This window comes from Staurois parvus, unplaced genomic scaffold (genome assembly GCF_062004578.1).
Source record: "Staurois parvus isolate SC_StPar_1 unplaced genomic scaffold, SC_StPar_1.0 ptg001049l, whole genome shotgun sequence".
Taxonomy (NCBI): domain Eukaryota; kingdom Metazoa; phylum Chordata; class Amphibia; order Anura; family Ranidae; genus Staurois; species Staurois parvus.
Window position 1 is genome coordinate 314,307 of NW_028318845.1, and position 25,780 is coordinate 340,086.

At 42.8% G+C, this 25,780-nt stretch overlaps 1 protein-coding gene and 1 long non-coding RNA gene across 2 annotated transcripts; both read right to left on the minus strand.

Annotated features, from left to right (window-relative positions):
* Window positions 1-2,586: 2,586 nt before the first annotated feature.
* Window positions 2,587-8,339, minus strand: LOC149440889 (uncharacterized). Its single transcript, XR_016307470.1, has 3 exons — window positions 8,202-8,339; window positions 8,079-8,112; window positions 2,587-4,245 (listed from the first exon to the last, which is right to left on the minus strand). It is a non-coding gene; the product is annotated as an uncharacterized LOC149440889 (long non-coding RNA).
* Window positions 8,340-11,094: 2,755 nt separating this feature from the next.
* Window positions 11,095-14,110, minus strand: LOC149440890 (SLA class II histocompatibility antigen, DQ haplotype D beta chain-like). The gene is made up of 2 exons (XM_089658014.1): window positions 13,280-14,110; window positions 11,095-11,777 (listed from the first exon to the last, which is right to left on the minus strand). The coding sequence occupies exons 1-2, from the start codon at window positions 13,500-13,502 to the stop codon at window positions 11,425-11,427; spliced, it is 576 nt and encodes a 191-aa protein (XP_089514140.1). The 5' UTR covers window positions 13,503-14,110; the 3' UTR covers window positions 11,095-11,424.
* Between the last annotated feature and the right edge of the window lie 11,670 nt (window positions 14,111-25,780).

Here is a 25,780-nt window from a genome sequence, read left to right on the forward strand (position 1 = left end):
CAAAATACTAACATTGACGTATAAAGCTGTTCATAACACTGCCCCAAACTACATCACCGATCTGGTATCCAAATACCACCCAAAACGTACTCTCCGCTCCTCACAAGACCTCCTACTCTCTAGTTCCCTGGTCTCCTCCTCTCATGCTCATCTCCAGGACTTCTCCAGGGCTTCCCCCATCCTCTGGAACTCCCTTCCCAAATCCATCAGGCTATCACCTACTCTGCCCACCTTTAGGTGCACTCTGAAAACCTATCTCTTCAGGGAAGCCTACCCCGCCCTCAGCTAATTACTGAACTCCTCCACTCTTTCTACTACTCCATCCCCCACAGCTATTTCCTCCTGTACCATTATCCACTCCCTCCTAGATTGTAAGCTCCAAGGAGCAGGACCCTCGAACCCCTCGTGTATTGAATTGTATTGTTACTGTACTTCTCCCATTATAATGTACAGCGCTGAGCAAACTGTTGGCGCTATATAAATCCTGTATAATAATAATAGTAGTATCTGATCCTAAGTCTCCAGTTCCTAAAATTATGAAACATTTAGAACAAATTGGAGCCTCTTCAGGTTTTTGCATAAATCTGGACAATAGTGATCTGTTATTTTTTTCTGAAACACTTCCTGAAAAAGATCTACAGTATAGTGGGTGAGTCAAGAATTATTATAGAAAATACCTTGGGGTTTTGATACCTAAAATATGTATGATCTACATGCCGTTAATTATCTTCCTGTAATTTAAAAAAAAAAAAATTTTCTTAATTACAACAATGGAAAGATTTCCCTATTTCTATGTTAAGCAGGTGTCTCTTGACTAAAATGTTTAGTTTTCCTAGGTTGCTATATTCCCTCCAGAAGATTCCTATATTGCAGTGGCCTCCAAACTGTGGCCCTGGGACCGAATGTGGCCCTTTGCTTGCTTTTATCCAGCCCTTGGGCCAATATTACCTCCACTGTCAGCAATAGTAGGGCATAGTTCCTGCCACTAACACCAATGAGGCAATGACAGCAATGATGGAGCACTATTTCTCCCACTGAAACCAATGATGGGGCACTATTCCTCACACTGACACCAATGGTGGGGCATTATTCCTCCCACTGACACCAATGATGGGGCACTATTCCTCCCACTGAAACCAATGATGGGGCACTATTCCTCCCACTGAGCCAATGATGGGGTACTATTCCTCCCTCTGAAACCAATGATAGGGCACTATTCCTCCCAGTGAAACCAATGATGGGGCACTATTCCTCCAGATGACACTAACAATGGGGCACTACTCATCCACCTGACACCAATGATGGGGCACTATTTCTTCCACTGACACCAATGATGGGGCACTATTTCTTCCACTGACACCAATGATGGGGCACAATTCCTTCCACTGACACCAATGATGGGGCACTATTCCTTCCACTGACACCAATGATGGGGCACTATTCCTCCCAGTGACACTAATGATGGGGCACTATTCCTCCAACTGACACCAACGATGGGCAGTATTCCTCCACCTGACACTGACTATGGGGCACTATTCCTCTACCTGACACCGACTATGGGGCACTATTCCTCCACCTGACACCAATGATGGGGCACTATTCCTCCACCTGACACCAACGATAGGGCACTATTCCTCTACCTGGCACCAATGATGGGGCACTATTCCTCCACCTGACACCAACGATAGGGCACTATTTCTTCAGCTGACACCAACAATGAGGCACTGTTAACTCCCATTGACACCAAGACATTTTCTACTCTCGCTGGCCACAATCTGGCCCTCCTAAAGTTTGAAGGACAGTAAACTGTCCCTTCATTTAGAAAGTTTGGAGACCCCTGCTCTATTGCTAAGACATAGAGATATTAATAAATTCATTTTGGCCTTTTCTTCCTTTATATGGTGAAGTAAAAAGTTTAGAGTTGCTTTGAAGAGATCACAAATGCCTAAATGTTTATTTGGTTTTCATCTTCTGAATCTCCATTTATATAATTTGGCTTGTTTGTTACGTTACGTAAGAGATTGGGTTTATAACTCGTCATATTACACTAAGCCAGATATTGATTCTCATACGATACAGCCGTGGTCTACTGCGGGTCTTCTGCATACACCTTTCCAATCACTCCCTATACATATTAAAAATAACTTGCTTTTGCAGGATTCTTTGATGGCATGGAGAGAGGAGGGAAAATTCTAAAAGATGCCAGGCTTTATGGCACCACTTATGCCATTGACCTCTTCACCAGTCTTTTCTTTTCTTTGGAGTGTGGTTTTGGCCCCACAGACTTTAACAGGAGCATGCTAAAAACACATGTACATATGTATTGTTTGGTGCATTTGTTTTTATGGGTTTTGTGTCTAACAACCAGTCTCCTACATAAAAATGCATAAAACATAAAATGGCATAAAAAGTGTGCTAAAAAAAAAAGCACAGCAAAAATGCACATAAAACGCACGAGGAAGCACATGCACAGGCATGAACTTAGCTTTATATATACAAAAAGAGATCACACTTTAAAAACAATTTATATTTACAAGTTTTTATTAACTCAAAAACATAAAATTTGTTTTAAAAAAAAAAGGATTACAAACACCCTACATCATAACCTGCATGCCAAGCCTGACATTAAAGTTAACCTACTAAATGTATAGAAACCAATCACCATTCAGAAGAAAGCAGAATAGACACATACTCATTAGTAGCAATGGCAAACAAGCCTCATTTGACCCACAAACTGCCCCTGCATTGCAAGGGTTCAATGCTTGTTAAGGTCTAAGGTACGCTCCTCCGGTGGACTGTACCTACACTCCCCAGAGGACCTGCATTGGTGAGAAGAAGCTGCAGGGACCGATCCAGCAGCATGGAGGGTGCCTGTAACAGGGGAGGATCGGGTAAGTAAAACTGCTGTTCCCGGCCCCCTAGTCCTAAATTAGCATTTAACTAGACATGTGCGATTTGTTTCACTATGAATTGAAATTTGGATGAAAATCTCATCATTTGGAAATTTGGATGCATCTGAATCTTCGAATCACAATAGTAACAAATTTCAGTGAATACGAACAAATCTGTTCGTATTCATTGTTTGTGACTTCTGAGGGTTTTTTATGTTCAATAATAGGTGTTACACTCTGTATTGTTAGGATTGGTCAAAGTCACAAAACATCAAAGTTGGCAGCAAGTTGCATTGAAATCACAAGCAAATCGTAAGGCAAAGTCGCAAGCAAAGTCGCAATGCAAGGTTGCATAACTGAACCTGAAACTTTCAAAATAACTTCTGAAAATACGAATCGATTTGGAACAACAAATATACGGAATGTTCTGATATAGGAAATATACGAAACAAAATGATCGAGTTAACAAATGAAGCTGAAACAAAACAAATCTTTTCATCATGCCCATCTCTACATTAAACCATTTCTCTGCCGGGGTAGCCCCACTGCAAGGGAGGATTTTTCTTTTTCTTGGAGTTCAGCTTTAAGGAGTAATATGGAGCAAAACAACTAAATAAAGATTTAAAGTACACGTATGTAGACTGGTTTACCTGACAAAGGATTTGTCTTTCTGTTCAGTAAACAATGTTTGATGAATTAATACCATGGTCCCGAAAATTTACTGTCCAATAAGCAGGCATGGGACACAGGAATAACAACATCTGCATTATGAACATGGCTGTTTGCAGCACTGGGACATGCTTTTAATTCAGCCCATGGTTTATTTATTACTAAATTGCAACTTTTTCTATTTAAAATTACCAACCATAAAATGATAGAATAAGCCCCTGGTCACATCTTGGCCATGTGACTTGCATTCGTAGGCCATGTTGCACCCTGTTGTCTACTATTAGAGCGGTCATATCGGTGCGGTTCCGACTTGGTCAGAGCCGCACTGATTTCTGTAGTGCATGCACTACTTTTGTTGTGATTTGCATAGCCATCTGTGTCAGATATCTTGCAAATCGCAATGAAATCAGCAGGTCACCCGATTTTGAAATTGTGCGACTTCACTGCAAGTCGCACGATTTCAAAATCAGCTTTGATGTGATCAGGGGGTAAATCTGTCAGATGTGTGTGTGATCTGAACTACAGGGTCCTTAAATCATTGAGTTGGAATGTATGGTTTTCATGTTGAGATATGTTTCTTTTTGCTCCATTTCCTCTGAAGAATAGTCTTGAAGGGTGAAGGAGGATGAACCTTCCATGGCAGAGTATATATAGGAAGTTTTATTCTTAGCTCAGCTCATAGGATCTGTAACAAAAGTAGATAAAAAATAAAAGAACCAGCAGCCCAACAAGGAAGGCATGTTTTCTTCTTACAAATATGAAGCACGTACAAATAAACACGAGGCAATATTTTGCAATATATTTGGGTGTACTTTGATACAAAGCCAATGATTCCCCACTCACCGTGCACAATACTGACTCTAATGCCGGCCATAGACAGTTTGATTCACCTATCGGCTGGCTGAATGTACCCAAGTTGACTGATCAACTTGGGTACAACCAACCTGCTTGAATTTATGTGTGATTATTGCTAGCAACTGTTATAGCTGCTAGCAATAATCACTGTCTTCTCCCATTGGGGACAGCTTCCTTCGCCCCTCCCTCCCCACCATGAGAACACAAGGGAGGGGATTCCCTTGTCAACACTGTCTGTGGTTGCAGGAAAGAAATCCGAACCATCTATGGCCTGCTTAAAACATGGACCACTGCAGGTATGCTAGGACTAAACTAATTACATACCAGGGGTGGACTGACCATTCGAGCACTCGAGCACTGCCCGAGGGCCGGGGTCAGTAGGAGGCCCCATGAAATGCCCCTGGTACCTTTTTCATAGGCTTTTTTGAGTGTGGGCAAGGACACAGGGGCCCCATGATCCCCTATTGCCCGGGGGCCCCATGAGTTGTCAGTCCGTTCCTGTTACATACTGTATAATCTGGGATTGTATGGACACCTTGAAATGAATATGTCACATTTTGATACCTGGTTGAAAAGTAATTTCAACACTTCTCAAATCCCAGTTGCATATATACACAACAACATTAAATAGAAAGGATCTTTAGGATCTTTCAGGAAAATATGATCTATTACTCGAAAATGTATCATGTTTACATCTTGCTGCAAATTGCTGCTTACTGCTGTACCAATACAGATTCGATTAGTAGAATCTCAGGTAACCTACACACAGCTCAATGTCTCAGAGGAGAGCCCCTAATCCTCATCATCTATAGACAATCCATTGTACATATTCAGTCATCAGGAGTTGTCAACAACCCAGTATGCACCGCACATACAAAACCACTCTGTATTATTTTATAGATGATATAAAATATCAGTTTAGAAATATTATATTTTCGAAAGGATAGCATTAAAAATGTTATCTGTTGCATTCTTTAAGGCAGGGGTGGCGAACAAGTTAGGCACAAAGAGCCAAAATTTTAAACTGTGAAAGTCAGAGAGCCACACCACGCAGTGACCTGCCAAAACAGACAAACACTCACACAAAAACACATAATTAAAACCATATTATTCACCATAACACTTTCTTCCCCTTACAAAACACAGGGATGACCAGAGACTGCGGACAGCACAGGGATGACCAGAGACTGCGGACAGCACAGGGATGACCAGAGACTGCGGACAGCACAGGGATGACCAGAGACTGCGGACAGCACAGGGATGACCAGAGACTGCGGACAGCACAGGGATGACCAGAGACTGCGGACAGCACAGGGATGACCAGAGACTGCGGACAGCACAGGGATGACCAGAGACTGCGGACAGCACAGGGATGACCAGAGACTGCGGACAGTACAGATGACTGCTGACCTTTGGGGAGGTGGGGAGCGGGTACCTGAATTTGACAGGTACCCGCTCTTACTTCCGCAGAGTTTTTGTTTGATCTTACCTGTTCCTCGATCCAGCCGCGTGCTGTCTTCCCGGCTTCTGTAATGGTGCTCGGCATGACAGCCAGGTACCCAGTGCACATGAGCGAGAAGCACTTGCGCTTTGTGATTGGTCCGGCGGCTTCTGGGATCTGTCATGTGTCCCAGGTACCGCCTTACCATTCACAAAATGCACCGCTTCTTGCGCATGCGCACTTGGCACCCGGCTGTCATGCCCAGTGCCCACACTACAGAAGCCGGAAGACAGCGCGCCGCTGGATAGAGGAACAGGTAAGATCAAAGAAGTAAGAGCAAAGAGCCGCATTCATTTTGGCCGGGAGCCGCATGCGGCTCGAGAGCCGCGTGTTCGCCACCCCTGCTTTAAGGAGATACTTTCATTTAATGTTGTGGGTTTAACACACTTTTAAGCCATCTCACTTTACAGCGGACAAGTTATATTATAAACTAGCATAGCAAGGTAAATGATGGAATGGATTATAAGGCTGGAGTAACACAGCTGGATATAGAACACTTCCGACAAGGAATATTAAACCCTAAATACTATTGCTTTAGGAAGGGGGGGTGGGGTTCCCTCATGTTTTTGGACCTTTGTTAATGCGTAAGGGAACATCCCGCCAAAAAATATTCTGCGGTAGAGTTTTTCGGGAGAGGAGACTCTGCTGATGGGCATCTGCTGATACCCGCCACTCCATAGAGAGCCATGGATGGGTCGATCAAATCCGCCTGAAACACTGCCAGGTGGACCCAATCGGACCGTCAGTGTGAAAGGGGCCTTATGCAGAACTTAAAGAATCCCTGTCTCTTTGAAGAGTGCTACTATATTGTAAATATTTGGACATTCCTATCCGTCGTGACCCTGTATATTACAGACATTTATTATAAGTCATAATTGTTGTTAATGGTTGATAGACCGATAAGTTATCTGTTGGTAGTGATTTGGGATATAAAGGGTTAACTGTGTAGTTAACTAAAGCTAGTGATGATTGCTCTCAATCTGCTGGCGGTTAGATTGTGGTCCCGCAAGCTGGAAAATCTTGCAGGGTGAGGCTGAGAGTCATTGTCCTGTATCAGAGATAGCGTGGTGTGTGTTTGACCAGTCATTTGTCACAAGTCGGTGAAGGTGGCCAGATCTTATAATGCGTCCATCAAAGATGTAGTATCTACATGAATGTGAATAACACATTTTGCAAGAGAATGTTAATTCACCAAAAAATTAGGATGCAATCCCATGCAAAAATAATTTTACAAAGAACTTAATTACCTATATTTGCTGAATTGAAAAAGCCATGCATTCATATCAGTGTAAACAGATGCAAATGTAATGAATAAGACCGATGTTTAGAATTATATACTGTATGCACCTAATACCCTGGGGATCGTCCAGAGGCTGCCAGGAATTCCTTAAGTTTTGACTGATTTGACCTCCAGTTTGATGATGCCTATTACCTAGATAGTTTTGTGTCCAATACCACTTGGCATGACATCAATCATCTTTTTAGCTGTCTTTAAGGGTTACACTGTGACCACCAATGTAAGAGGCATTCTTCCCACTGACCACCAATGTAAGAGGCATTCTTCCCACTGACCACCAATGTAAGAGGCATTCTTCCCACTGACCACCAATGTAAGGTGCATTCTTCCTACTGGCCACAAATGTAAGGTGCATTTTTCCCACTGACCACCAATGTAAGGTGCACTCACCACCAATATAAGGTGCATTCTTCCCGTTCACCAACAATGTAAGGAGCGTTCTTCCTACTGGCCACAAATGTAAGAGGTATTCTTCCCACTCACCACCAATGTAAGGGGCTTTCTTCTCACTGACCAGCAATGTAAGAGGCATTCTTCCCACTTACCACCAGCGTAAGGGGAATTCTTCCCAATGGCCACCATTGTAAGAAGCATTCATCCAGTGACCATCAATGTAAGAAATATTCCTAATGAAATGTGTATTCTTCCCAAAGACCAAAAATGTAAGAAGCATTCTTATCAGTGACCACCTATGTAAGAAACATTGTTCCTAGTAACCACCAATGTAAAAATCATTCTTCCCACTGACCACCAATGAATTGATCTTAGTTGGATACCCTGAGATATAAAAAATATTTCTAGGATTCCCCTGCGGCAAGAAGAAAAGGACTGCATTTAATTGGAAAGCAACAATTTGTATACTCACAGTTTTGCTGTACAGGTAGGAATCTGACAGGAATCTGAAGACAAACAAACAGTTTTAAGGAGAATTTTTGACTTTGCAGTTAAAAACACAGGAGTGAAATTCCACCAAGGTTGTTGAAAATACCTTTTGTGTTTCGCAGATACACAAGTAGCCCAACAGTAAAGAAAGCCAATCCCAGGCCAAAGCCCACTAAACCAATCAGCGTCTTGCTGCGAGTAGTTTCCTGTATTTTGGATTCTGGAAAGGAAAACATGGCAATACAGTTGTGTCCATAAATGTAGATCTTTTCATGGTGGTTTATTACACTGTTCAGGAGAAGCCATGCACAGCAACAGAGTGCTTCTAACTTTTACCAAATTAACTGGTCAATAATCAGTTACTCTACTATTTTCCACATCAAACTCCAGCAGAAAAATACTACTACCAAACCTGAAGTTAATTTATAGGAAGCCACAAAATGCTGGTACAATTTACCCCAACAAAAAAATTCTCACTGTTCCCCGAAGGCAATTCTATACTTTCTGTGTAAAAAGTCTGCAACTCCATAATACTTTGAGAAACGGTTAGTGTAAGACTCCCAATGCATAAAGGCTCTTAGCAGGGAGTTTAAGCTTTAGCCAAGCTTTTTTGTGTATTTTAGTAATTTGTTAAGCATTTTTAAAGGATGTGTTTAACATGTGTACCAGCTGACACCTGAATGAATAGGCAACACTGGAAGTTTTATTTGAGCATCATGGAACCATAATTATTTTGTATTTTAATATTGAAAATTAAAGAGTGCAGGAAGATAAAACATTATTAGGACTTATTTTGCTTACTGCACTGTGTAGAATGGTAATTCAGTATAGAATTAAAGTTCTTTGCACCTGGCTTCAGCCCCATCCCTCTAAGGCAATTAGATAAATGTTTTTGATATTTTTGGGCTGAGGGAAGCATGTCCATCTTTTCTCTCCTAGATGAGAATGAAGTAGAATAGCAAATGCATGCGGCCAGATTTTACATGTGTGTAGATGTGCCAAGAGCTCTGCCTGGCCCTTGGAACCCAGCAGGGGTTTTCCCTGTGCATGCATGAAGATGCCAAAGTTATGGAGGGTCCATATCTCATGTTGTGCAGCAAGCTTCTTCCGAGTCCTGAATGCTGGTACAGTCCTTTGGCACACCTGCACCAGATTTTCAAAGATGGTGGTGCTGTGAGAAGGGGCAGGGCCAGCATTATGGGGACTAAAGTTCCTCTTTAAAATATTCCGTAGCCTCCCTGGCGGTATTCCTGAGTGTAGCTCGGGGTAAAGTTTCAGTACCACAAGTGGTAACCCCGAGCTACACTCGGGCTTACCATGCGGCGCTGCTCCGCGATCCCTCGATTACTTACCTTGTCCTGCGCTCCCGCGATGTCCCCCCTGCAGTGTCCCCGGCAATGTAATCCGGCGGATGCCGGCATCTGTCATCTGGGTTCTGTCTCCTGCGAGCGTCGGGACGTACGGGGGATGGAATGGTGGGAAATTTGAAAATGACAAAAAGTGACATTCACTAAAATCACATAGTATAACATTACTGTAACAAACCATTACACATACATTTTGTCCCGAGTGCTTTGTCCTGCGCCCTGCCTACATTTTTACTGTTCTTTCTGCCTGGAAACTGAGAAACATTTATGGCGTCCAAAAACCGTCCCTTTAGGTCAAAAGCGGTTTTAGACCGGCTAGAGAACAGCGATAGTAAATCAGAACCACTTGCAGAATTGAGTGATAATGATTAGTGGGGAAATTCGTCATCAGACACTGAAAACGATTCTTCGACTTTGCTCAGTGATGTGCAAACTTGGTGCTATATTTCAAATTTCAGTGTTTTTGGATTGATTATATTATTGAATTAAATTTATTATTATTATATTATTATTTTTATGATTATTTATTAAATTATAATTTATGATTTCGTGTTTCAAGTTTTATCCTACCCGGGATGTTTACTAGACTCTGGTTTGGACAGATTTAAGTGAGTTACTCCTAAGAATTACAGGCCTACAATATAAAATGCCAAATTTCCATGCAAAATAATGGTACTGCTTTCAGCACCAAAAATCTGAAATAATCATACTGCCAGGGAGGTTAAAACATATCTAAAGCCAGAACTTTTTTTTTCATTGTGGATAGAATAGAAAATGGTCAGAACTCCTGTTAGTTTTTTGATCCGTGCCCCACTGGGGAATCTTACTAAGAAAATTGCTAGTCTCTGTGAAGGAAATCCCCTCTAAGACAGTTCTCATTAGACCTAGTGTGCCAACTATCAAAATAAGAATGATAAAGTGCAGCGCAACCCAATGTGCAAAATAATACATAAAATGATTATAATCTAAACATAAGTACAATATTCATAAGGTGAGTGAATGTCCATCAGATCTAGGTGATATAAACAGTTCTCATTAACCAATTCATGATTCCTTATAATCCTCATATTCTTCAATATGTGACAAACCACCTCCACCAGAAGAACTGGCCGATCACCTTTAAAAACTGACCCCTGAACCAACCGGTAGTCAAAGGTGCTTTAAAGCAAAACAAAAAGAAAGCACACCAAGCTTGCGCATTACCTCAGTAAAATGTGATTTTATTGAATTTGAAAATATACTCACAAACAGAGAAGTAAAACAAGTGTGTAAAGTCCTTAGCAAGACTTAAACAGTTAGAAACCAGCACGAGTCTAAACACGAGGGAAAATTCTCAGACTCAGGCTAAAATCACATTTTACTGAGGTAATGCGCAAGGTTGGTGCGCTTTCTTTTTGTTTTATTTTACAATATTGGTCGGCCATCCCCAGCCTTGTTTAAAGCCGGACAACCTTTGATGCTTTGGTGGTGAATTTCTTCAAGTTTCGTGTCCATCTATACACCCTTGTTCTGGGTCATAGAGAGCAGGAGGTGTTGGTTTTTGGCATATAGAGGCTGCAGGTTTAGTTCTTCAACATTCCTGTACACTCCCAGCAATATCAATCCATCATAAAATAGAAAAAAGAGAGCCCATAGTGTTCTCCATATATCACATTTAATAGTAGACGTGAGAATACACTTACAATAAAAGGCACTCCACTGTGCGGGTTTACAAGCCAAGTAATCAACGTTAACACAGTCAGGCAAGATGGCCACGGGATGACATCACTTGCCTGGTTCCGCCCTACTACGGGACGGGGCTTCCTCATTGGAAGACTTCCCTCATCCTATTCTGGTGACAACTCTAAATATTTATTTTAAAAATATGACAGAGGTTCTCACCCCTCACTACTCTATCCAATATTAAAAAAAACAGCTTTGGCTTTAGAAACCCTTTACCATGGATGCAGTTTTCAACAGCTATCAGCATCCCTCTTCTGTAAACTTCCTTTCATAATAGTAAATAGAAGTAAGTAGGGTTAGGTTGGCCTTACTCCATTGTACTTCTCTAGGTGTGGTCCAACTGCTGTGCTCCACACGACAGATGAAAACATCCTCATGCTGTATGGTTGCCTCCAGGTCAAGTTGTATCTGGTATGTCCAGTCCCCATCATCTAATAGCTCTGATGCTGTAACATTTTCTGATTCCTCCACCCCGTTCTTCAGCCAGGTGACTTTTATCTTTGGAGGAAAAAAGTTGTCCACAAAGCAGGTCAGTATGTTCTCGTATTCCTGGTCTGTTGATGGTGCATAGATAATTCTGATACTGGGTTCAGCTATAAGACATGGAATGTATTTTTTAAGAAACATCATAATATATAATTTAAGAGGTTTCCAAAAGAGGAGCATGAGGAATTAATATTATGTTTTTTCTGTTTTCTGAGGAATTATTAAACCAACGTGGTTACCATCCTCTGGCTGGCAGGCCAAATAAACCATTCACCTGTGTATTGCCCCCACACTGCTCTGCAACTGCTTTAAGTGGTAGTAAAGTCACTGTCTATATCTTTACCTACATAAATAAATCTTACCTGTCGGTATATGAATATCACCGTTCACTGTTTAGAAGATATTCTACAGAGCAGCAGCCAATGACAATACCGGCACATGTGCTCTGAAGGAACAGCATACCCATGTCGTTCCTTCAGAGCTGTGTGCCGTGGCCGAAACTCCCGCATGCATGCACGGCAGCAGCTGCTCGGCTATTCAAGCAGCCGCCATTACTAGTATAAAAAAAATTCCAGTATCTGTACCATCATTTGAAGACGCTATAACTTTCACACACACCATTTATTTTACGCTTATTGGAATTTTTTTGTTACCAAAGACATGTAAAGGAATACATTTTGGTCTAAATTTATGAAGAAATTAGATTTTTTTTATCAGATTTTTTAACAGAAAATAGAAAAAGTTTTAGTCTTTCTTCCTTTATAGAATAAAAAGTAAAAAAACCCAGTGGTGACCAAATAACTCCAAAACAAAGCTCTATTTGTGTGAAAAAAATAATATAAATTTCATTTGGGTACAGTTTTGCATTATCACGCAATTGGCAGTTAAAGTAGTGCAGTGCCGAATAGCAACAAAATGCCCTGGACATGAAGGGATTCAAGTGGTTAAATCAAGTACTGGCCGGAAAACACATTGCCTTTTGGTACAGAATTTTTGGACTCCTTCAAACTCTGTTCCATCTAGTTGTCTCCAGGGATGCTAGCTATGCTTTGCTTTATTACCCAATCCCAGGCCTGTCTGTGCACCATAGACCATGGCAATGTACCTCTTCCTATCGGCCACACAAATGAGAGCTAAGGCACGGAAGAAGCCTATGGCTTCTCTAGAGAAAGTCAAGGCCCACATGACTTAGATGTTAATTAATGAGAAACCTTTCAGTGTTCCTACCTCTCAACCTAAATTTCTGAGGACTTGGAAACTGTGGTTCATTTATGCCCCAACCCTCTTTAAACTCAAAAAGCCTATCCTACCTTTAGCCTTCTATATGGACAGTGACCTGAGTTCATGGAATATTTTTTTTATTTATTTAAATTTATTTTCTTTACTGATTTTTATTTACACGTTTGCACATGTTCATGCGCAATGGCAGTGCGTTCATGTGCATTTGCGGTGCATTCTGAAGTGATTAATCTTGGTCTGATTTTGTTTTATATCTCAAAAACCTGGAATTTTTACATAGGCTAAATATAACACAATATATAGGACTGAATATACTCTATATATAAGACTGACTATAACTCTGTATACAAGGCTGTGCTCCGGTACTCACATTTCCAATCTATGGTTTTCGGTTTGAGGATCTGATAGTTGGATTTGCAGACTGCATTCCGTACAGCTCGTCTTCCCTCTAATATACTCGTCTGGTTGTTGAGGTAATCTGCCTGTTCTCTCCCCAGCTCGGTTCTGCCGATGAAGAATCCTAAATCACTGTCAAAGTACATGAACTCCTCCTGATTGTAAACATGACGCTCCATATACCTGATGTCTTCCATCCCATTCCGGTAATAACACTGAGCCTTATTCTGATATATGAAGTCATCTGCATGGAGAGAACACACAGCGGGGTCACCTCATCATCACACCGGGGTCAAACTGGGGGGGATCACCTCATTATCATACTGGGGTTCACACACCGTGGTCACACTGGAGGGGTCTCCTCATCATCATACCAAGACCACACTGGAGGAGGCACCCCGTCATTACGCCAGGGTCACACTGGAAGGGTCACCTCATCATTATGCCAGGGTCACACTGGAGGGGTTACCACATCACCTCACAGGGGTCACACTGGAAGGGCCACCTCATCATTATGCCAGGGTCACACTGGAAGGGTCATCTCATCGCAACACTGGGGTCACACTAGAGGGGTCACCTCATCAGTACGCTGAGATCACACTGGAGGGGTAACCTTATCATTATGCCGAGGTCCCACTGGAGGGGGAACATCATCACCACACTGGGGTCACACTGGAAGGGTCACCTCATCATTATGTTGGGGTCACACTGGAGGGGTCACCTCATCACCACATTGGGGTCACATGGGATGGGTCACCTCATCACCACACGGTGGTCACACTGGAGGGGTCACCTCATCATCACACTGGGGTCAGACTGGAAGAATCACCTCATCATCATACCTGGGTCACACTGGGGGGGGGGTCACCTCACTATCATACTAGGAGTCACACTGGAGGGGTCACCTCATCATCATACCTGGGTCACACTGGGGGGGGGGTCACCTCACTATCATACTAGGAGTCACACTGGAGGGGTCACCTCATCATCATACTAGGGTCCACTGGAGGGGGCACCTCATCATTACACTGGGGTCACACTGGAAGGGTCACTTCATCATTATGCAAGGGTCACACTGGAGAGGTCACCTCATCTACATAATGGAGTAACACTGGAAGGATCACCTCATCATTATGACAGGGTCACACAGGAGGGGTCACCTCACCACCACACGGTGGTCACACCGAAGGGGTCACCTCATCATCACACTGAGGTCAGACTGGAAGGGTCGCCTTATCATCAGACCATGGGGTCACCTCATTATCATATTGGGGGTCACACTGGAGGGGTCACCTCATCATCATAGCTAGATCACACTGGAGGAGGCATCTCATCATTACACCAGGGGCCACACTAGAGGAGGCATCTCATCATTACGCCATGGTCACACTTGATGAGGCATCTCATCATTACGCCATGGTCACACTGGAAGGGTCACCTCATTATGCATGGGTCACCTCATCACTACACCAGGGTCACAAAGGAGGTGTCACCTCATCATTATGTCGGGGTCACACTAGAGGGGACACCCCATAATTATGCTGGGGTCACACTGGAGGGGTCACCCCATCATTATACCAGGGTCAGACTGGAGGAGACACCTCATCACCACACCAGGGTCCCACTAAAAAGGGTCATCTTATCGTTATGCCGGGGTCACACTGGAGGGGTCACCTCATCACCACACTGGGGTCACACAGGAGGGGTAACCTCATCATCACACTAGGGTCAGACTGGAAGGGTCACCTCATCATCATACCGGGGTCACACTGGGGGGTCACCTCATTATCATACTGGGGGTCACACACTGGGGTCACACTGAAGGGGTCACCTCATCATCATACTAGGGTCACACTGAAGGGGGCACCTCTTCATAACTCGGTGGTCACACTGAAGGGGTCACCTCATCATCACACTGGGGTCACACTCATCATCACACTAGGGTCATACAGCAGGGTCACACTAGGGGGGTTACCTCATCATCACACTGGGGTCAGACTGGAAGGGTCACCTCATCATCACACTAGGGTCATTCAGCAGGGTCGCATCATCATCTGGAGGGGTCACTTCATCATCATACTGGGGTCACACCGGAGGGGCCACCTCATCATCACACCAGGGGCCACACTGGAGGGTCACATCATCATACTGGAATCACACTGGAGGGGTCACCTCATCATCACTTTGGGGTCACATTGGAGGGGTCACCCTTCTCCATGGTAGAGTGTTGGTTGCTTCCATCACCTCCTCCAGCCTAATACTATGTTCGGACATTTTATCCAATGTAAAACCAAAAGTAGACGCGATCTGGACACCAATCACACAATACGCCCACCGATTACTGAGATATAGACACAATCATTGTAGAAATAGTCACATGTATATTACCTGGATGGGAGGCAGATAGCAATCCGGGGTGGGAAAGAAGGGAGAAGAGCACCGGGTAATACACAGCAATCATCTCTGTAGAGCTCAATGATCTCCTACACTGGATTCTCCATCTGATAACATTGTATCACCAACATTCCACTTAACATAGGAAACTGACCAATAGGATGCCTCAGCTGGCAGCATCATTAGTTTCCAGGCAGACAAGATATTTGGGTAAGGATCTGCTGCCCTCTACTGACTGTATCTGTAAGTGGCTGTGCTGCTAATGTCACGTTTATGTACCACTACCTGTCCCTGTGGGGCAGGACTGGGTTTTCCAAAGGGAGGAAGTACACTATCTCCCAGAAGTGAGTCCACCCCTCAGATTTTTTAAAATATTTGATTCTATCTTTTCATGTGACAACACTGAAGAAATGACACTTTGCTACAATGTGACGTAGTGAAAGTACAGCTTGTATAACGTGTAAATTTGCTGTCCCCTCAAAATAACTCAACACACCGCCATTAATGTCTAAACCACTGGCAACAAAAGTGAGTCCACCCCTAAGTGACAATGTCCAAATTGGACCCAATTAGCCATTTTCCCTCCCCGGTGTCATGTGACTCGTTAGTGTTACAAGGTCTCAGGTGTGTTAAATTTTGGTGTTATCACAAGATAACAACAAGAGGACAGGTACACTTCTGTCAGTAGTCTTTAAACATATACCATAAAAAGGATGGCACTCACGACACCTACACCCTACAGAGACAAAGCCGCCGGCTGCCCTGATATACCAAACATAACTAATAGCATAATACAATGAAGGCACCGCCGAGTCCCACCAAGAATAAAACTGAATGATAAAAAATTATAACCAATCACCATAGTGAACATATGAATCAAATGTAACCAGTGTTATAAACAATAGTAATCACATCATATGTAAAACAAATGTTAATAAAAACAAACACTGCAGTGATCAAGATGTGCATAAATAAAGACACGTGCATTTAATACTACAGTACATAGAAACATAGAAAAAAAGACGGTAGGAAAAAGACCAATGCAGGCCATAGACGGGGGGAAAAACGGCCGATTTTTCTTTTAAAAAACGAAAAATCGGTCGCTCAAGCAGCCGACGTTACCAGCAATGGTAAAAAAAATTGGCCGATTTTCATCCCGTCTACAGTCGGCAAAAGGTGTCCCTGCAGAGAGCTCTGCTATTTCTTTGACAGTTCCTTGACATTTATAGCGGTTGCAACAATGTATCTATTTGTATCCATTTAGGATACAGATATTTTTATTCGGAAACAAATAGATACAATGTTGCAGCCGCTATAAATGTCAAGGAACTGTCTAAGAAATAGCGGAGCTCTCTGCAGGGACACTTTTTGCCGTACTGGAATTCCTCTTATTTTTCATCCTTCTTCTTCTGCTTCTTCTTCTTCATCATCATCATCATCCTCTTCTTCTTCTTCTTCATCATCATGATCCTCTTCTTCTTCATCATCATCTTCTTCTTCATCAGCATCATCATCATCCTCTTCTTCATCATCATCATCCTCTTCTTCTTCTCCTTTTTCATCATCATCCTCTTCTTCTTCATCATCCTCTTCTTCTTCTTCTTCTTCTTCATCATCATCATCCTCTTCTTCTTCTTCTTCATCATCATCATCCTCTTCTTCTTCTTCTGCTTCTTCTTTATCATCATCCTCTTCTTCTTCTTCTTCTTCTTCTTCATCATCATCCTCTTCTTCTTATTCTTCATCATCATCATCCTCTTCTTCTTCCTCTTCTTCTTCTTCATCATCATCCTCATCTTCTTCTTCTTCATCATCCTCTTCTTCTTCATCCTCTTCTTCTTCCTCTTCTTCTTTTTCTTCTTTTTGTCTTCCTCTTGCAGGTCACTGCTCATGCGCAGATTTTTTATCGGTAAAAAATCGGCCGATTTGCCCATCATTGCCGCGAAAATCGGCCGATCGGCAAAACCGGCCGTTTTTTTTCCAACTTTACCGATAAAAAAAATCTGCCAAAATACCAAAAAACGGCCGAACAAATAGCCCACTAACGATCCGAAAGCCGATTTTCGACCCATCTATGGCCTGCACAAGTGGTCCATCGAGTTTGCCCTTTTTTGTGTTTTGTTTTGTTTTTTTGTTAACCAATTAAACTCTGGAAGATTTTATCCCTTCATGACCAGGCCAATTTTTGCTATTCGGTACTGCGCTACTTTTACCTGGCAATTGCGTGGTCACAGATGCAACGCTGTACCCAAATTCAATTTATGTTATTTTTTTCACACAAAATGAGCTCTCTTTTGGTGGTATTTGATCATCACTGGGTTTTTTTATTTTATATTATATAAACCAAAAAAGACTGAAAATATTGAAAAAAAACTATTTTACTTTCTGCTATAAATTAAATCCAATTAAAAAGTGAAAAAAATAAAATTTCATGAGAAATTTAGGCCAAAATGCATTCCGCTACATAGGGCTAGAATGTTGGCGGTCCAGGGTTCCCATTGCAGACATCACTCAGTGTGGATTGAACAGTGCTATTCTTTTATGATGTGCCTTTGACATTATTGTCATCTGTGAGTATATTACCTATCATTTTTTATTAATAAATGTTTTTTTAAGGTAATGCACTAGGCCTAAGCGCCCTCTGTTTGTTTTCTTTGCATCCACATTATTTGGACTTCCCCTGTTCATTGAGGACAGCAAGGCATGCCATATAACCCTCTAAAATTGAGTGGTCATGGTATGCATGTTGCCTATAAACCAACTGGCTCAGCTCTTCCCCAGCCCCACTCCAGGATGTTAACAGGATGCATATGCAAATATGCCCACAATAGTGTAAAATCATTTATAAAAGGTTTATTAAAATGTTAAAAATATTCACAAAGATCAATGTTATAGTGCTTTACACTATTCCTGCTGGTATCCAGCATAGATCAGCAAAATCTGCCATAAATGATGATGTCATTGCGTTCAGGTCACACCCTTACGCATTTCATCAAATACTAACATCTTCAGAGGGCCGCCCGAATGCTGCTCATCGTGTGCTTACATAGTACTGGAGAAGGAGGGTGGATCCACATATTCAAATTGGCAACCAGAAACACGTGATGGGAACCCGGATTCTACTAGACACAAGAATATCCCTGAAAAGATCCATCTTGTGGGTAAAAATAATATTTCACCAAAATATTTTTACTACAAAAATGAAAAAAAAAACTATACATAAAGATACCCAAAGAAGAAAATTCTAATGTAAAAAAAATATATAAAAATGATGAAGTTATGCAAAATATATATACCACCCAACTGCTCGTGAACATCAATAATGATACAATTTCATAAACAAGTTTAACATACAGAAAAATTTCAATACCCCAATAGCTTCGAAACTGTTCAGTAAACACTAGAGATCACCCACATCAATTATTGTCAATAAATACATTTATATCCCATTCTATGTTAAGCCCATGAGGGGGAAAACACTTTCAAATTAAAAATCCACCTGGTCCCAAGCCTAGACATTCCCCTTTCCACATAACTACACCTCCAGTGAGGATCATATTTATCGAGAGTCAAAAAAAGTACTAGAAGGGTTCTTATTGTGGCACAGCATGTAATGCTTAGATACGCTATGCCCTTTATACCCTCTTTTGATGTTACCTATATGTTCATTTAATCTTACCTGCAGGGCTCTTGTGGTCCTCCCTACAGACTGAAGGCCACAGGGACACTGTCCCTGATGCTGCAGGTGCAGACTCACTGGGGGTGTAGCAGCTGCTTGAGGTGTTTTGTGTTGCATGGCACTGCTTAAAAGCCTATCCACATATGTGGATTGTTTTACCTGCCAAAGCATTTGAATTTCAATCTTGTAACACCGACATACTGCAAAGCTGCTTATACCACTATTCCCTCCATTAACTAAGTGGATCAATACCATGTCCCTGATAACTTATCTAATGAGCAAGGGACAGCAATCTCAACACCTAAAAGAGGAAAAGCTGGTGTCACCTGTCCAGTGATGTGGTCAGACTGAGTAGAAATGCAGGTCGTTTGTTTCATCTGTGTATTTATCTGTTTGCCTGGCATTTTATTTATCATTTTTTTAATATAAACAGGATTATTGGGAACTTCAGGATAAAGCATGGCAACTGCATTCTGAATATGGCTGTTTGTAGCAGAGGATATTAGACTGTAACATATGGTTTTCAGACCGAGGTAGAGTTGTATATCTAATGTTGAGGTATAGTTGTTTTTGCTCCATTTCTTCTGAAGAGTAGGCTCGAAGGATGATGGGGGTTGAAGCTTCCATGGTAGAGTATATACAGGAGGTTTTACTCTTAGTTCAGCTCATAGGATCTGTAATAAAAGGACAGAAAGTAACAGCAATGGTGGCTCAACAAGGAAGGCATCATGCTGCACATTTTCTTTTATTACATATGAAACAAATAGGTGGCAACATTATGCAATATGTTTGGGCATACTTTGATACTGAGCCAATGATCCTCCGTTCACTGTGCACAATACTGACTCAAAAACATGGACCAGAGCAGGTATACTAAGGCTAAACTCATCTAATATACATGGAGACGAGTTGGCGCAAGTTAGATGTCCATTGTCAGGTCCATATCCCCACTATGAGGGGAGACAAAAGCCAATCTGAGGGGGAGGAGAAGACCATTGCTGTATCTGGCAGAAGATCCACGGGGGTACCTAGATGGTCGTCACTTCAAGGCTGCCTTCAGGGTAGAGCAGAATCGGGTCTCCAATGTCACATGTGAAAGAAGGTAGAGAAGGCGCCACTGAGTGCAGACCATTTACTCACATTATAGAAAGTAAATACAGGCACACCTGGAGTCCAATGTAGTCCTCCAGGACCAGTTGGCATAGGCTGCAGGTCAAGGCATCCAGGTCCAAGGTCCAGGGGCCGGCAGTGAGGTGGAATGGGACCCGAACAACCGCTATGGTGTGCGGTGGAACGCAGATGGAAGGCATAGTTTGGTCTAAGCATTTCACCAGAAGTGATTTGACCATGTTTTGGAGCATGTGCACCAACTCTGGGGGCGCGCTCCTTTGTCAAACTCAGACAAAGGAGCTTGACAAAGGAGTGTGCCCCTAGAGTTGGAGCGCTTGCTCTGAAACATTGTCGCATCACTTCCTGTGACGCGGTTACACCAAATGCTGCGTTCCACTGCACACCGTAGCGGTTGTCCAAATCCCATTCCACTTCACAGCAGGCCACTGGACCTTGGAACTGGACACCTTGACCCGCAGCTTATGCCAACCAGTCTCGGAGGCCTACATTGGACTCCAGATGTGTATTTACTTTCTGTAATGTGAGTGTATATTCACAGCATTGCTTTTTAATAAAGTGTATAATGGTCTGCACTCAATGGCGCCCTCTCTACCTTCTTTCACAATAAACTACTGTAATCTAATCAGATATAATCTGGGAGTGTATGGACACCTTGAAGGGGATATATCACATTTTTAATAACTGGTTTAAAAGTAACTTCAGAACTTCTACAATTACTTCAATACCTCCACTTCTGCTACTTAAAACTTAAACTCCCTGATGCATAAAAGTAACAATATTAAATGGAAAGCATCTGTAGTCAGGAAAATATGATATATTACACAAATAATGTATCAAATTTACTTCTTCCAGGAAATTGTTGCTTCCTGCTGTGAATACAGATTTGAGTAGCAGAATCTCATGTAACTTACATACAAGGTAAAATACATAAAGCTCAATGAGGAGAGGTCCAATCATCCTCTTCAGCTATAGACAATCTCTTGTACATCTGATAAGTTATACTAGGAACTTTCATAGCAAGAAGTAGGATGGAATGGATTATAAGGCTGGATGTAGCAGCACCGCTGACAAGGAATAAGAAGTCTAAGTGGTAGGAAGGGGGGGATTCCCTGATTTACGTGGACTGTTTCTAAAACTTGGAGTGTAAGTTTAGTCAAAAATCTACTAAGGCCAGGGTTTTTTTTCAGCTAGAACTTGGTGGAACTCAGTTCCACCACCTTTGGCTCAGGCCCTCTGCTCCCTGCTCACCACTGTCACTTGTAAACATCTGTGTTTATGTGACAGTTTTGTCTCCCAATGGCTCCCACAGATCTCCTGAGCGGGTCCCACTGAGTGCAGGATGGAGAAAAGGGAAAAGCAGATGCCCGGGGTACAGTGCAGACGCTGACATCCTCAATGGATGAACTCCCTGCAAGTGAAAGAGGTGGAACCACATACAGTATGTAGGAAGGTACTAGAACCATGCCATGACATGTGCAAGATGGTGGGGGGAAAAAATGGGGCAGTGGAGGGGGGAGGGTTGCATGCATGAGGTCAGAGCTGAAGAGGGGTGAAAGTGAGTTGTGGATGGGGCATGCAGTGGTAAACAGCAGTGGAAAAAGGCTGAACTCTGCATTCTGTGTGTAGTGCACCCCTGAACTCTGCACCAGGGACGGACTGACCATTTGGAAACTCGGGCACTGCCCGAGGGACTGGGGTCAGTAGGGGGCACCATGAGATGCCCCTTGTACCTTTTTCATAGGCTTTTTTGAGTTTGGGCAAGGACACAGGGGCCCCTTGATCCCCTATTGCCTTGGGCCCCATGAGTTGTCAGTCCGCCCCTGCTCTGCACTATGTATGTAGCACACCCCCAAACTCTGCATGTAGCGCACCCCTGAACTCTGCACTATGTATGTAGCTCACCCACAAACTCTGCATGCAGTGCACCCCTAAACTCAGCACTATGTATGTAGCTCACCCCGAACCCTGCATGTAGCACACCCCTGAACTATGCACTATGTATGTAGCACACCCCCGAACTCTGCATGTAGCGCACCCCTGAACTATGCACTATGTATGTAACACACCCCCAAACTCTGCATGTAGTGCACCCCTAAAATATGCGCTATGTATGTAGCACACCCCCAAACTCTGCATGTCACGCATCCCTGAACTCTGCGCTATATATGTAGCACACCCCTGAACTCTGCATGTAGCGCAACCCCGAACTCTGCATGTAGTGCACCCCTGAACTATGCACTATGTATGTAGCACAACCCCAAACTCTGCATGTAGCCCACCCCTGAACTATGCACTATGTATGTAGCACACTCCAAACTCTGCATGTACCGCACCCCTGAACTCTGCGCTGTATATGTAGCACACCCCTGAACTCTACATGTAGCACACCCCCAAACTCTGTGCTATGTATGCAGTACACCATTGAACTCTACATGTTGCGCACCCCTGAACTCTGCGCTATGTATGTAGCTCACCCCCAAACTCTGCATGTTGCACCCCCCCCCCAACTCTGCGCTATGTATGTAGCACACCCCTGAATGCTGCATGTAGCACACCCCTGAACTCTGCGCTGTGTATGTAGCACACCCCCGAACTCTGCATGTAGCGCACCCCTTGAACTTTGTACTCTGTGTAACCCCCCCCCCCACCAATCTCGATATGTAATGCACTCTTGGCATTTAATGCCCCTTTAGGACCCTCCCACTGTTAGTGAAATTTTACCACACCCACTGATGTGGTATGGAGGGTGTGTGTGTGGGAGAGGGGGGTTTTGGGGGGTCATGGTTGAGTTCCTGCACCTATTTTCTGAGAAAAAAAGCTCTGACTAAGGCTAAACTCCCACCCTATTCTAAGCCTATTCTATCCCTGTCAAGAAAAGATCTGCATACTTACCTATTCTGAAGCCGCTCTGCTCCCATGACCAGCTGTCAGCAGCCACTTCACTATAGAGGAGGGACAGCCTACAACCGATGCCCATAGTAACCCTATTGGTGACAACATCTCCCAGGCATTTGCAGTTGTTCTTGCCCATCTCTCCTCTACACAAAATCCGCCCCCTGGAGAGATCAGTATAGGTAAGTATACACGGGGTTAGACAGAATGAGGATGGGAGCAGATTTATCCTTAGTTAGACTTTGAATAAACTTCCATTTTAACCCCCCTGGCGGTATTCCTGAGTGTAGCTCGGAGTAAAGTTTCAGTACCACAAGCGGAAACCCCGAGCTATACTCGGGAATACCCTGCAGCATTTCTCAGGGATCCCTCCAGCACTTACCTTGTCCTGCGCTCCCGCGATGTCCCCCCTGCAGTGTCCCCGGCCATCTCCTCCGGCCGATGCCGGCATCCGTCTTCCGGGTTCCGTTCCCTGCGACGTCGGGACGTACGGGGGACGGAACGGTGGGAAATTTAAAAATGTTAAAAAGTGACATTCAATAAATACACTAAAATCTCATAGTATTACATTACTGTATCAAACCATTTCACATACATTTTGTCCCGAGTGCTTTGTCCGGCGCCCTGCCTGCATTATTACTGTTCTTTCTGCCTGGAAACTGAGAAACGTCCATGGCGTCCAAAAAGCGTCCCTTTATGTCAAAAGCGGTTTTAGACCGGCTAGAGAACAGCGATAGTAAATCAGAACCACTTGCAGAATTGAGTGATAATGATTTGTGGGGGAAATTCGTCATCAGACACCGAAAACGATTCTGCGACTTTGCTCAGTGATATGCGAACTTGGCGCTATATTTAAAATTTCAGTGTTTTTGGTTTGATTACTTTATTGAATAAAATGTATTATTATTATATTTTTATTTTTTATGATTATTTATTAAATTATAATTTATGATTTCGTGTTTCAAATTTTATTATACCCGGGATGTTTACTACACTCTTGTTCGGAGAGATTTCAGTGAGTTATTCCTAAGAATTACAGGCCTACAATAAAAAAACGACATACTTCCATGCAAAAAAATGTACCGCTTTGAGCACAGAAATACTGACATAATCAGACCGCTAGGGAGGTTAATTAAACACCCTAAAAAAAAAAATCAGAGGTGAGTTTTTTGGCAAAGGAGACTCTGCATGTCTCTTTGGATTTCTCTGGGGTAAAAAGGTGCAGAAAGGACGTGCTAAATAAATGCAGGGCAAAAAACAATTTTTATACTCACTGTTTTGCTGTACAGGCAGGAATCTGACACCTGAAGACAAACACACAGAAATAGAATTTGTTGGATTTGTAAGTTAAAAATGAGCAAATAAAAGTCCACTAAGGTTGGTGAAAATACCTTTTGTATTTCGCAGATACACGAGAAGTCCAACAATGAAGAACACCAATCCCAGGGCAAACCCCACCAAACCGGTTAGAGCAGGGGTGGGCAAACTTTTTGACTTGAGGGCCGCAATGGGTTCATATATTGGACCCGGGGGCCGGACCAAGAGTAGATAAATTATGTGTATGTGTCATCCATAGTAAGTATAGTAATATTCCCCCATAGTAATTCATCCCCCATAGTAATTCATCCCCCATATAGTAATTCATCCCCCATAGTAATTCATCCCCCATAGTAATTCATCCCCCCTATAGTAATTCATCCCCCATATAGTAATTCATCCCCCATAGTAATTCATCCCCCATATAGTAATTCATCCCCCATAGTAATTCATCCCCCATATAGTAATTCATCCCCCGTAGTAATTCATCCCCCATATAGTAATTCATCCCCCATAGTAATTCATCCCCCATATAGTAATTCATCCCCCATAGTAATTCATCCCCCATATAGTAATTCATCCCCCCTATAGTAAATCATCCCCCCTATGGTAATTCATCCCCCATATAGTAATTCATCCCCCATATAGTAATTCATCCCCCATATAGTAATTCATCCCCCATAGTAATTCATCCCCCATATAGTAATTCATCCCCCATATAGTAATTCATCCCCCAAAGTAATTCATCCCCCATAATAATTCATCCCCATAGTAATTCATCCCCCATATAGTAATTCATCCCCCATATAGTAATTCATCCCCCATAGTAATTCATCCCCCATATAGTAATTCATCCCCCATATAGTAATTCATCCCCCATAGTAATTCATCCCCCATATAGTAATTCATCCCCCATAGTAATTCATCCCCCATATAGTAATTCATCCCCCATAGTAATTCATCCCCCATATAGTAATTCATCCCCCATAGTAATTCATCCCCCATAGTAATTCATCCCCCATATAGTAATTCATCCCCCATAGTAATTCATCCCCCATATAG